The sequence below is a fragment of the Rhea americana genome, unplaced genomic scaffold, assembly GCF_003343005.1.
Source record: "Rhea americana isolate MKP2758 unplaced genomic scaffold, rheAme1 scaffold_48, whole genome shotgun sequence".
Taxonomy (NCBI): domain Eukaryota; kingdom Metazoa; phylum Chordata; class Aves; order Rheiformes; family Rheidae; genus Rhea; species Rhea americana.
The window spans coordinates 4,806,156-4,820,357 of record NW_028186623.1 but is presented as its reverse complement, the minus strand read 5'-3'; the positions used below and the strand labels follow the sequence as shown (position 1 = coordinate 4,820,357).

Below are 14,202 nucleotides of genomic sequence, written 5' to 3'. Positions count from 1 at the left end.
AGCGGCGGCCCGACTCGGTCCCCGCGGCGCCGCCGCCAGCGTCTCGGCRGGGCTGCGGCCCGGTGTCCCCCATCCCTGAGCCCCAGAGACGGCGACAGGACGGCAGGGCCTGGTACGTGACGTTCCTGTCGCCGTCGGGATGGTGCTCGTGTCCCCTCCGCCTTTCCCTCCCCCTCCTGTCACTTGGGGCTCGGGGCCCCTGTGCAAACACAGCTGCCGCCAGGCTCCCTGGACTTCTCCTCAGACCTCCAACTCTCAAAACGTCCCTCCGACACATTTTCTCAAGGTACTTGACGGCGGGCTGCTGAACATCTGCTTCGAAAGCGTGATTTGCAGGCGTGAAGTGCAGTYGTGCCCTCCTGCTGTATTTCTGAGGGCTGGAAACGCTAAAGCTCCCGCGCGCGCAGAGCGGCACGCAAGSAGGGCCGGCGAGACGCGCTGCAGCCCTTAGCAGGAGACCAAAGGCCGTCTGCGTCCGTCCCGCCGCTAGCGCGGTCCGTAGGGAACATCGGGCCTAACTAGGAGCTGTCGGCAGGGTGGGCGCATGCCATCTGTCAGCAAACTGCCGTTCCTGTGAGTCATTCGTGACCTCTCCCGCGAGGAGCTCGGCCAGGGCCCTCCCGTGGATGCTCTTCCGAAGGGAAAGAGGACGTGCAAGTCAGTAAATCTAGCAAATCCCTTCTGCAGGACCGTCCTTTTAGCCTGCATTGCTATACTGTCTAGCACAGAGGCATCCGTGACAAAGGCTCTAAGATCTCAAGGTGGCTGGAATAAACAACAATATTCATTTCCATAAAAGAATCGTAAGCCTGAATTTTATTTATTCATTAAGAAGAATCTGGAGTAAATGTTGAAAACTGCGGTATTAGACAAGCCTAAGGCTGAGGAAAGCACAGTCAGTTGCACCTACTGTCTGCAAATGATAGGAAAAAAAAGCATTTAGTTTACGCTCACGKTTTTTTCCGAGTGTCTTGAATGCCAAACAGTTATGAGTGAAGTTTTGTATCGCACGTGCAGGTGTAGTTAAACGGCAACATTGGCTTGACAACTATACTTGTGTCCCTTTCACGTGTGACCAGCAAACCAGTACATCTCACTTGTTTTGTTTTATTGCCCTTGTGCATTACATACCTCTACAAAGAGGTCAGTCTACCTGCCTTCCTACGTGTCTGATTTCCACCAAAATATCTTCCAAACCTTTTTACCTGGCTGTGTGGTTAGTGATTGTTTCTTTTGGCAATCAGCTAACTACACTGCCTAGTAACTAGGCTGATGTAAGAGACAGTTCCCTTTCAAAATCTGCTTTTACAAAGACTGAGTTTATGTTAAAATTTTAAGGTTGAATTTACCCTGTCATTAAAATTTTTGAACGTTAAGTGAAGTGATCAGAGAAAAAAGCATTTATAGCATACAGTGAGTTTAAGCATTGTTTTAAAAAAACCTTTCACTAACTAGCCTGTTAAATAAGACATGAAATATAAGTGGAAATTATTTTCCTAATATCTGACATAAACTGAAGGATACAACAAATAAGTTCTTATCTACAAAAGAACCTGTAAAGGCAGACAACGTAGAATTAAATTTCTTCACTTTTTCTTTTTTCTCTAGACCTTCTCTTGGCCCGGAGTTGGTGCATAATGTCAGGAAGCAGTGAAGGCCGGCTGCTCTGCAATGGAAGGTGAGCTGGGTGCAGAACACAGTAATAAGAAGGCAGGCGTGAGCAGTGACCAACAAGGAGCCAGGGTGCAGAGTAGCAAGTCTGGGTGAGGATCAGRGCCAGAAACAGCGGTCAGGGCCAGACACAGTCCAGCAATTACCCAGGAAGTCTGCAGTGACAAGGTGAGTCAGAGGTTGAGATGGGAAGCTGAGCCGGCTGGTTCAAGTCTGGGTCAGAATAACAGAGGTACAAGACCAGGTGCAGATATAGCTGTTGCACAGATGTGATGTAGCACAGGCAGTGGCCAGCCTGTTTTCRGTTTAAAAGCAGTTCCCAAGGGAAAGAAGAGACATGCCCTTGCTTCTAGCTTTCTTCCAAACAGCTCAGATCAGCTAAGGGRCTAAGTTTGGGCTCGGCCAGCTAAACTCTAACTTGACTAACTAAGCTCTTAGAAGAGGGATGTGCTCTAGGCCCTGACACATTGCCCACAGACAATTGGGCATACAAGAAGTCTTCAGGAAGCCAAAAAAATAAATGCAGCAGACAGTATTTTTGCTCCAGGAAAGTTCCTAAGGATTATATCATCAACTTGAAATCTAAGATTTCACTTGACATTGGCAATAGCGTACACTTCCTTTGGGCAGCTAGCATTTCTGAAAATGAAGTCATAAGCAAATAAGCATTATTAATAATTTTGCATGAGGCATTAGGATGTTGTGAGGCATGGAGTTCTCTCTATTCAGGTTGTAGCAGAAAATTCTGTGTCTTGTTTTGATGGCAGTGAAGTTAGTGATTGCAAAGCAGCAGAAACAATCAGCTAACTACACTGCCTACAAACCAAGCACTACTCCTGTAATGAGGTCATGGCATTCAAACCTAGAAACAAAGAAAGCACTTCCAATAATTTGTATTAACTCATACTATCTCATCAGCTGCTCTTATAAAAGCAAGCAATTGCCARTAATGGAAAACATTGGTCATTCCACCCTTGGTGTCATTCTACTAAATCCAGTCTTTATATCACAAATTAAGTGTTCTTAATAAATAAAAGTGTGGTGGGTGCAGCACAAAGATCATTTCAGAAGTGAGTGCAAGGTAAAACGATGAAATGCCCAAATGTAAATGATTATAATGTGCAAGAATGGAACTGGGAAATGAGAAAAGCCCGGGCATGTGGTCCTTGCTACAGGAGCACAGATTAAGTGRTAGCTTATTCAGGGCTGTATATGCAAATATATCTGCAAATTTGGACCAATAYCAAAGGGTAAACATAAGTAACATTCTACCTGGTTTACAACATGCCAACTGTTAATGCTTATGGCATAGTTATTGTATTTATTCTTATATTCTAGTCAGAGCAGTTGAGTTAATTTGTCCTGTTGCACTGGGTGAAATTTTCATTTAAAGATTCTCATAAGAAACTGCATGTAAGTGCAGTAAGAATAGAATCTCRGTAGTTCCCTGAACGTCAGAAAACTCTCCCCATTTTTTCAGAAAAATACAGAAACACASGCAGTGCAGGTAGCCAGATGTCAGGCTGCTCAAACATTTTACGCTCATTTGTGGTAGTCACATACATGAGCAAATCTATTCTGCAGAATAAAACTGAATATTGGCAAGTAGTTGTAATTAATTATGCTGTTTGTTTGATATATGTGTATGCAATTAATTATGCAAAACAAGTATTTTATATAGCTTTACCAGGCCATTCTTAATTCAGCAATGAGACAGAGCCAGTGGGCTTGTAAGGAAAATTTGGCCTGCAAATTGAAAAAAGTTTGCTAGCTCTCACAAATAAAAGCCTTATTTTAAAAATGCATAAAACAGAATTCAGGACTTACCCTTAAGTAGCTTACCTTGTAATAATCCTGGTGATAAATACTGAATTTATACTGAATAAGGACTGAATAAAACTTAAAAAGCAGTAATGGAAAGGGAGAAATGGCCAGCTGCTTCACTCTTCATTTTCTTCCTTTTTCCATGSCTAGCACAGCCATGTATTCATCGACACCTAGCAGTCTTTTAGCGGGCAAACATGCCTCTGGGGATGTTTCCTAAGGTGGCACCTGGGTGCCCCATCTCCATTCCCGGTGTTTCTGGGCTGGAGTGTCCCCAGTCTGGACTGTGGGTCAGCCCCATGCCTACAACCTTTGTGTACGCTTTGTTGTCATGGTCACTCAGGTGCGGCTTCTGCATGGAGGATGGGCCGTTTCTTTAAAACGCATAGATGCCTCTTACCATAGAAGGCTTTGTCACAAAAGAGGTTTCTATAGGCAAAGCCAACGTAAAGCACAGGAGTTTCTGCCTTTTCTCTGTGAACAAATGGCTATGGGTTGTGTCATAGCCACTGAAGGTGATCTGGGCTGTTGTATTACATGTGGTGGTCCAGGTGCATCTSCCTATACTAACATCTGGACTCTGTGGCTTCAGCTTGATTTTGGTCATACAGGGGGCCTAGCTACCATAGTCAGATGCCCCCAAAAGGTAGACAAACAGAAAGAAAGATAATCTTGTGATCCTGGCACTAGGCTGCAGTGGTAGGCATATGCTGCACATCTTCACCCAAAGGCAGCATGGCCCACACTACCTCTCTCTCCATTCCTTGAGGGCCCAGCAGCCGTTTCTGTGTGCTTACTCCTGACCTGTTCAGCTCACTGCAGTCCTCTCTTTCCCCTGTATTTCCAGTCTTGTTTCTGTACTTAATCGTTGGGTAAGAGGCAGGTAGGTAAGATGACAGATTGCTGGAAAGCAGATTGTTCCCCTTTTGGGCTGTCCTTTGCTCCATGCTGGCCACATTGGCAACCAAGGCAGAACGGAAGAAAAGACATCCGTTAACAGAAATAGTTTTGAAGGCTATCGCAATAGCTCTAAGACTGCATAAAATAAACCCAGGCGACTTTGCAGTCTTTCCCATGCTATTTAATTTTATAACATACTAGACCATCACTCATTGTTTTTATTTTATTTTATTTAGTCAGCAAAGACCGATGATCTTAAGTGAAAATTCTAGCAACACATGGTGCTCAAAAAATTAAGATTTTCTGCAAGCAAATATAAGTTTCTCTTATGTAATATGTAATATGTATTCATATTAATGAATATGAATTCAATTAATAATGGTAGAAGGTGTTAAACATTACTACATAACCTCATAGACTTATCTCAGATGTTTCCTCTTATGAAAAGGACAACCCATGGACTGAAGTAAAGCAGGCCCTGAAGTCAAAAGCTACAGACTGGGGAGATGACAGTTAGAGCTAGTTACTCTGGCTCTGGAGTTGAGCCAGGACATATTTTATAGTTGTGCACAGTTGCAGTTACACCTTATCTCATCCATTGGCCCTGTATGACACAATAGTGTCATACCTTCGCACTTTGTTTGCTTAGATGAGTGTTTTTACACACCTGGACCCACAGGTCTTTTTCATCAATGAGTGTTTTTCTTTGGAAAGGCACCCCTAATGATCCGTGCAATTGGCATGGCCATATTGTCATGTGTGGAATGCATTATAAAATAACAGTACTCATGGTAAAATGTTTATGTAGAAAAATTGCCTGTAAATACATTGAGATATTTACAGAACATCCATTGAATTAGTTACTAAGTAATTAGGTAAAAATGAAAGTCTTAATCAAAGCATGATTCATTTCTTAAATAAATATTCTTAAAACTTTCTATTCAGGCCCAGAAAGTGTCAACTCATATAAAYTAAAAAGGGAAAAATTCTTTAAATAATCAACATATTAAAATTTAGTTTGTGCCTTTCATTGGAATCAGCTTCTGTGTTGTTTCATTCAAAAATAATTCTTTGCACRGAGACTGCATGATTTAAATACAGGTGTGAGTTTTTAATACCATGCTCCTGATACAAAGTTTCTTCTACTCTCCAGCATAATAGCAGGGCAACTGAACTGCTGCTGTGTTCATGCAGCGCTACTACTGTTTGCACCTTGCTGCTTTGTGATATTTGTGACCTAGATTGGGACCGTGTATAGGCAGACCAAGCAAATACAAAGTGCCTTTCTCTAACAGGAGTAAATCAATTTTTGTCACATAGGATGTTTTCCCATACAGAACTAGCTCACGCTTACTGATTTTATATCAATAGTTAGGACTTAAGCTGCTTACCTGGACAAGGTGTCTGTCATTCATCATCCACAAAAGCTGAATGGCTCATAGCAGGAAGATCACTAATAATAAGCTGGACATTGTTTTGTTGCTTCCATGTACTCAATCACGAAAAATAAAAAAACTGCAAAAAATTCTGCAAGAGTGACCCTTGTTAGCAATGTGTTTAGGGAAACAGTGTTTGCTCTTGGTTTGGCCTGCAGTTACTAGAGAAACTGTGACTGACTCTTTTCCCTTTGTAGTTCATGCCTAGGCTTGCCTGGTGATCCAGGAGACCCATAATTTAATCTAACTAAGAATGCTTGTGCTGAGTTAGGGGCCTGATCTGAATCCCACTGAAGTCTTTAAACAGATTTCCATTGATTTCAGGGACCTCTGAATCTATCCCACTAATGTCCAGGCACTGGAACACTGTGATTTGGGTTTTGTTTTTTTCCTTCTAAGAATGATTAAAAAACAGCAGCACCATTTAGGGAAAGGTAGAAATGTCTGCTTGTTTATCTCATACATTTTGTCAGTTAGAGTACTTGGCTATTCATCATGCTTTTCTTCTTTGCAAATGCTGCTGGGATGCTAACAATTTCTGTTTGGATGTGCCTGGGAATGAGTTGGAGCATAGTTCATTGACTGTTGCTTAGGGGATCTCACATTGGGATGGACAGTCCAAATTTTGTATTTGAAACTTTGTTTCTCGGTTGGTCACTATCCAAAAAGTGTACCCAGGGCTATGTTTCCTGTAAGTCAGTGACAAGTGAGAGTATTGTGAAGGATCTGAGTTCAGTGAATCTGGCTAACTGAAGAGGCRGTTCTTCTTGTCACTGAAATGGGAAGCCAGGCAGTTCAAACATTCTCTGTTATTCTGGCTTGTTTTAAGCAGTATCATTAAAAARACATTTATGTATTCCTATTTGATGCTGAAAACACTAAGTTAAAAGCTCTTAGCATCTTATTTCCGTGTCAGTGACATCCTTAATAATTAGAGCAATCTAGATAAATTGTCAATAATTTTGCTTAGACCTTCCTTGGTTTGTTCTTTATTTTATTTTATTTTTTTCTCCCCATCTGATACAGAGAGTAATTACAAACTTGTGTAGTTTGGCCTTGGTTTCATCTCCCAACTTCTAAGAAGTAGAACCTTACTGCATGACTGATTTCACTACTCCTGSTGGTTTCTCAGGTGAAGAGTTTTGTTTACTGCTGATTTACAGTTTATATGTTAACTATGGGAACAAGTAGCTGAACAAAAGGAGGTGTTGTAGGGATTCAAACTTGTTTTTGATTCCCCTTTGTAGAATCCAGGCACTTCGCTCTTTTGTCATAGAATTTCATAACTTCCAGGCTTGCCTGGACAAGTTCGAGACAGTTTAGAAGTCCCATCAGCTGATGTGTTCCACCAACCCTAAACCAACCTGGCATTCATTGAGGAAACTGAAAGTCACTGAATAATTCCTGAGATCTAACTCTATTAGGGTCAGAGCCCACATGGAAACTATGATCAAATTACGGACTGTAGTGGCAGGGGATGGAGACCATATGATGCCTACTGCCATTCTGTGGTAGGAATGTTATTTTAGCCCTGATAGGTTAAGGATAAAATGAAAACAAGGTTTACAGGTAGAAGTCATATCTTTTATTAGATCATAATATGATATTGCTGGAAAATGACATGAAGCCAAAAGAAACCAGACTAAACAGCAACTTCCTGTGCTTTGGCAAGAAACACACCATCATACATAGAGGATTCAGTGTCTATGCCTCTGATTATATATGAAACCCTGAGCGACTAAACCATTACAGAAAAGAACTTCAAAAACTGTAATTATATGCATTAGCTGTCATTTTTAGGAGGTAAATCTTTCTTTTGTGTAATATTTTCGTGGCCACTTCTTTGTCAGCAGAAAACTCTGGTCTGTGGTACTTCCTCCCAGCTGCATATTTACTGTTAATTTTTTCCTAGAAATAAAGACATGAGAAAAGGGATCGGTTCATTGCAATCACCACATCCTCCACATGTACCTTAGCTTTTCCATCTGCAAAGCTTTGGGATATTTCTCTATAATTCCAGTAGAAAACTCTCAGGCATTTAATGTATTTCATGAAGCAAATGTTATCTCTTTGGGACATTGTGGGGGCCTCAGGTGTGGCTGAATGAGAATCCTAAAATACTCTTCAGGAATGCAGAGCAGAGCTATGTGTAAATCCTGCAGGACTAGCATATCATAGGCACTGCCTCTCAGGATTGAAGATCATTCCAGTGTTGTCCAGAGAGTTGACAATCCATTAAAAGCTATACTGTGAGTCAAGGAATCTGTGAACACCTACTCCAAGAGGTCTGTATCTAACTGTATGTTTGCCTAATGCCTGTTATTGACAGATTCATTGTTAATATGAAAAACAAAGCCCTGTTTTCGACATTAGCTGCTTGTTACGCAGTTCAGCTACACTGTATTGCAAAATGTATGTGATAAAGAGATGCAGTCCCTTGGGAACACTTTTTATGCTTTTGACATGTCACCATACAACAGAAGTTTAAAAACAAAGAGAAACTGATGTGGCTGTAAATTAGGTCTTCAGAATTTACAAGTGAATCCATTCAGACTAGAAAATGACCCATCAGTTGCCTGACATTTTAAAAGCAATTATAAATCTCTCAAATTCAATTCAGGCCTCAGGCATGAAAGTACATTTTGCTCATTCATGAATTCTTATCTGTTGCCCAGAGCTAATTTTGGTGTKCAGGATGCAAAGGGTCAGTGAAAAGTAAAATTCCTCACAGGCTCCATAGAAAGAGATGACAAACTCTAAAAAAAAACTCATATGGACATTCTTCATGGCAATGCATAGCAATGATTTCCTGTTGCCAGACACCATTTTCCCAAAAAACCCAGAACAGACTGCTATCACCATCTTATGCTGTATGCAAAAGGGAAAGAATGACTCGCAGTTTGTGTACAGAACAAACAAAATCCTAATTTGTCATGCAGTGCAGAGCATATGGTACAGATAGTGTTGGGGTTAAAACTGTGGTCTATGGTATTAAAGCTCAACCTCTGGTGCTACTGAAGACTTTTTCTGAAGAGTCATAATTTCTCAGACTTGATTTCTCTCTCTTTTGAATGATGATTGCAAAGGTACATATTTGTTAAATGAAGTATATAGATATATGAGGAAGAGGAAAGAGGAAGATACCTTTTTTCTTATTTATTACTAACTCCTTAAAAATCAGAGTTCCTACTAAGTACATTAGTAAGTCTATTTTGTGATGCAGAAAGAAACTGTAAAGAGCAAGGAACTAACAATGTGAGTGGAGAGGAAAGGAAATACAGAAATAACCAGAAACTTGTGGTTTAGGGGATGCTTTGTAAAGATATGTACTTCTGTAAAGAYGTGCCTTCATACTTCATTTTGCTTATCCAAAGTATTTTATCACAATCTAGTCCAAGACTGAATGTAAGCACATGAAATTGCTTAGCTGCAACATCTACAATCAAATCAAGAACCAGTTTAAATACTCAGCTCTTTTTACCTTAATTTGTTCTCTTGTCTTGGCAGTTCCTGGTATCTGGCACTGGAGGCAGAGTTTCCTGAGACAGCATCAGGAATTAAAAACAGAATGCATCAGCTTTTCTCTGTACGTGCCCCAAGTAATTATTGCCTGAAGTTTTAAACAATGAAGTACTCACATTTGAGAAGCTGCCTTCCTGTGAGCCCTTTAACAGGACCATTCCCACTCAGGATGGAATACCTCAAAACCAGCGTAAAGCTTTACAAATAGTGTGAACATTTATATAGAACACTAGCAAAATTAATGTTGTGATAAACATGTGCAAAGTCATACAATTTTCAAGATAAAGAAGACCAAATGAGAGGGCTTCATAAAGAAAGCAACTGTATTGTTTAAATAGAAGCAGTCAAATTTAACTTTGATAATGAACTAATAAATGTGGTACTATTTTTCTCAGGGAGAATATTTCACTAAACATTAAAATGATATTTATAAGGTAGACTGATGGACACAATAGAATACAATACAGAATCAATTACCTTAAAATGGGAGCTGATATTAAGATAAAACCAAGTAGATCAGAAATACTTTTGAAATCAGCATGTTGATCAATCTAGTGGAGCACACCTGATTATTATTGCTTTCCTAAGGGGTCACCTGATTTCTAGTTCTATATAAACCCTAAGTAAGTTGCTCTAAAGAAAGTGTGAGAAAGGTATTGTGTTTTGAGGATTGTTTTTTTTTTTTAATAGGTCAGATAGACTCCTGTAGTATTAAGTTTGTTTTCTTGTTGAAAATTTGAGGTTATATATAGAGTATACCTGAGGTGTTTTTTTTAAAATTAATTCTGGTCTGAGAAGGTAATGTTTGTGGTCTTCATTGTGTGTATGTTTAAAGAGAACTATATTTGAGAACTGCTGATTGTTGATCTTAATATATATATATATATATACACATATATATATGTGTGTTTGTGTGTGTATATATATATATAAAGTAAGTAGTGAATGCTGTTTTTACATGTTTCTATACTCTGTAAACTAGCTTAGTGTGAGTGCCTTCCAGCAATGCATTAAACTCTGTTCACTATAGAGAACTGAAATTATCAGCTGTTTGGCAACATACTCTCTTCCTAGATMTGTCTAGGATGTCCAGGCTTTATCTGGTGTAGTTTATGAAGGTTTTGCAACATCTGTCTTTGAAATTTGATAGTACCTTAATGTTATTAAATCTCTCTAGAGTAGTGTCTCATCTCTACTGATGACTATCCAACAGCTAAAGCACCTTGTGCACTTTAATTTAAAATGAAAGATGAAATTGCTGCCACAGTCTTCTTCATCACAAGGCTTGTGAAAAAGCAAGACAAGCTGAGCAAACATAAAATGGAGATATTTGCAGCTAAACTGACAACGATACTGTTTGAAAAGTATAAGAACCATTGGTACTTAGACAATCCATCCAGGGGACAAGCCTTCAGGTAAGAAGACTCTGTGTAGAAGGGTGAGGGGAGGAGTGGAGTCATTACATGAAAAATTAAGATGCAGTATGTTTTCAGTACCTGGAACCCTTATACTAGAAATATCCAACATTTAGATGTAAAATGTAGCAAAGCAAAATCTCAGGAGAACCATTGACTTATTTCTACAGCCTGAAGGGAGAAGTAGAATTTACTGGTAAAGGTTCACCTATTTTAAAAATGGTTTTACAGAAGTGTTTTCATATGTGCCTACCTAGGTATAGCTAGGAGGGTGAGGTGGAAAATTGAAGACAGGAAATAATGTGCATAAAATCTTGAGTGTGTGTCTGGTTACTTGAATGTAGAAATCAAATAGTCTTAAACTGAATCAGAAAACTATAATACCTGCATATAATTCTCCACTAAGGAAGTGAGTTGCTGCACTGTAAAACCTTGTTACGGTTTATAAACCAGCTCTTGCTAGGCTGACTGCTGGTTAAGGCTGTAAGTGAGACCTCCTATCAACAGGCTAGCTATGCTGAGATAAAAACAGCTGAATTTTGAATGTATTTGTGCATAGGCAGAACTTGCATAGTAGCAGTGAAATCTTAAACTCCACCTGCTCTTGTGCTCTTACCTAGGTGTATAAGGATAAACAAACACCAGAAGAGAGATCCATTGCTGGAACAAGCTTGTGTGGAGAGTAATGTGGACTTTAATACGCTTGGCTTGCCAAAAGAGATGACGCTATGGGTTGATCCATTTGAAGTGTGTTGCAGGTGAGTTGTGAAGCTGAGATTAAAGACAACCTCTGTCAAGTATTCTAGTACAAACTTGATCCTCTCTAAACCTATTGCTAGAGGCTTAATGTCTGGAGGTGCACTTCATTATTAGTGCCAGTTGACTGGTATCAGATGTCCATGCTTCCAGTGCAGAGTTGCCTTATACAAATATAGTTGCTTCTAGATATGGTGAGAAGAACCGGCCCTTCACAATTGCTCACTTTGAAGGAGAGGAGAACAGAGAGCTTCCTCACCAGATAAACTATGCTGTTGAYAGAGCAGCACTGGACTATCATTCTGGCACCTCCTCAGATGAGGAGAGCTTCAACAAGGAGCCAAAAGCTATCCCTACTGTCAGCAACCCTAACAGTGTCTACCAGGTAAGCATGTGCTAATGCATGTAGCTGTCAGTAAGAGCTAGAATCTGCCCTATAGGCTCATTTGTGGAGGAGTGCAGTAGGCTGAAAACTGGCTAGACCAGTCTCCTCCTGCCCCGAAAAGTATTTTAACACAATCTTATTTCTTGCTCTTAGTTCAATGACTACTGCAAGCCGCCCATACAGACCTGGTCTCAGTATCTTCATAGGAAGACATACATGACTGATAGACTTTCTCAGACAGGTTCATACTATGCCCAGCACAGGGTTTACAAAGTCTACAGGCCAACAATTGCTTTCACAGTACCGCGTGTTGATAGATACCATTGGATCAATACCAAGCGGTAGAACTGTGGCTGCACCTGCTACAGGCTGTTGAAACACTGGGTACAGGATGAAGGCTGGCATTACAAAACTTTGTACGTCAAGGAAAAAGCACTTACTGTCTACTCCCTATGTCTTGTGCATCTGAAACTTTGGGGTTTTATTACATAACTGTTTTAATGTTTTAATGTTAATATAAGATTGAAAATTAATGTTTAAGACTATTTGTAAGTTAAAAAGGAAATGCAGATATCAATAAATCTAATCATGTTTTTTTAAAAGCTGTTTGATCTGATCTCAGTGCCCTGAAGGGAGTTTAAAAGAAGCCATATTGCTTGGTGAGAGCACAAACAAGTAAAGGACGATAAAACGGCCTCTGAGTTACTTTGAAAGATAGTCTGCTTCCTTCTGGCAAAGGTAGTAAAGGCAGAAGCATGCTACTTAGTTGCAGTGTGTGTGTGTGTGTGTGTGGGGAAGCATCTATACATCACAGGCAGAATAAACCTCTTTGCTTTCACTTGAGAGGGCTTATGTATGTGACTGTGAAAGATTGTCTTGTGGCTCCAGCTGGGCTTTTGCCTCTTAAGCTGTAATTTATCTGTCAGAAGAATGCTACCTTGGAAAGGAGAGGTGGTGTAGCTTTCCACAGCTTAAGCTAACACATCACCTCATAGGATGGTGGAGCTGTTATCGCTACAGATGTCTACCCTATCAGCAGTACTTTAGGCCATAATAAGAGCCTCTTCTATAGCTCTGGATAACTTAGGTCACTTGGACTGTCTTCTAGTTAGCCCAGAACACCAGACTGTTGAAGACTCTYCTCAGGAGAAAGGAAAAGGACTTGGAGTAGTGGGAGACCAAAGTAGTAGGCTTCTAAACTATGTTCTAGATCATAGTTCTAGGTACTGAGCAGATAAAGGGGTGTCAGATAGCCACAGACTCCACATGACTGCTTCACTTAGAGTCCGTAAGAGGACATACTCCTAATCACTCATGAACTATTCCTGTATTGCCTGCTGATAAACTTGAGAGCACAAAGATTGCAGTAATGATATCACTTTTTGTCTTGCTAGTAAATTCCTTCATTATGCTCAAATGCAAGTTCTGGTAGGAACAAACTAGCTTGTCAAAAAGCAACAGTTCATGTAGCTATTTTCAATTGTCACTTACTGCATGTGTTCCTACTTCCTGTAGTCCAAATATCAGTATCTAATAGGCAATAATTCAAAACACCTAGGAAGTAATCCTAAAAGGAAAGCATTGTCTGATCTGTAAATGCTAGGAGCCAGCTCTAAGACTTGAGGGCTGCCTGTATAAGTGAAGCCATATAGGAAAAATTTTAATCATAGACCTTAGCTACTCACAGCAGGTGTGAAATTGGTACTACTTACTGTGTTAAACCCCAGGTGCTTCATAGGCTGTATCCCAGCTTACCTTTCAAACATGATGTGGATAGGAATGATCAGAAGGAATCCTAGGGCTGTAATCCACAATTTAGCAAAGAGGCACTGTCTCAGTCATACTCCACAATGAATTGATCTGTTTCTTCAGAACAAATCCACATCCCTGATTCACTTGTACCTTTGCACAAGACTTCTTGAAACAAATTTGGTATTAATAGGATTCAGTAGACCATTCATAAAAAATAAGTGGAAATCTTACACTCTAAGTATGCAACATTTTTTTTCCTAAAAGACTTGATTTTTTTAAAGCCTGCTATTAATACATGAATACTGCATTCTGTGGGGTGTTGAATAAACTAATTTAAATGAGATGTGAGGTAGGAGGCTTTTTCATTACTGTGACTCAGAAGCAGTATTTCCAGCTAATTCTTATGGCCTTGATAATGGAGCCTGCGTGTGGGGAACTTAATCACTTTATTGTAATCACTTTTTTTTTGCAAGACCAAAATAAATCTATGTACTGGGTGATGGTGTGAATGCTGGTGGGAAATCTGAGAGAATAGAATGGG

General features: G+C 40.0%; 3 protein-coding genes across 3 annotated transcripts in view; 1 reads left to right on the top strand and 2 right to left on the bottom strand.

Moving 5' to 3' along the window:
- Nucleotides 1–4,442, bottom strand: part of LAYN (layilin) — a 29,119-nt gene extending 24,677 nt beyond the window's left edge. Inside the window, exons 1-2 of the mRNA XM_085316745.1 lie at nt 4,245–4,442; nt 3,697–3,847 (exon numbers count right to left, since the gene is read on the bottom strand). Of these exons, the coding sequence (XP_085172871.1) occupies nt 3,697–3,847; nt 4,245–4,442 (349 nt within the window). The remainder of the gene's footprint in view (nt 1–3,696; nt 3,848–4,244) is intronic.
- A 6,153-nt stretch (nt 4,443–10,595) lies between these two features.
- On the top strand, nt 10,596–12,254 carry BTG4 (BTG anti-proliferation factor 4). The gene is made up of 4 exons (XM_085316903.1): nt 10,596–10,768; nt 11,389–11,526; nt 11,714–11,909; nt 12,063–12,254. The coding sequence occupies exons 1-4, from the start codon at nt 10,596–10,598 to the stop codon at nt 12,252–12,254; spliced, it is 699 nt and encodes a 232-aa protein (XP_085173029.1).
- Nucleotides 12,255–13,521: 1,267 nt separating this feature from the next.
- LOC146589159 (uncharacterized) overlaps nt 13,522–14,202 on the bottom strand; it is a 29,515-nt gene continuing 28,834 nt past the window's right edge. Inside the window, exon 27 of the mRNA XM_085316744.1 lies at nt 13,522–13,539. Within this exon, the coding sequence (XP_085172870.1) occupies nt 13,522–13,539 (18 nt within the window). The remainder of the gene's footprint in view (nt 13,540–14,202) is intronic.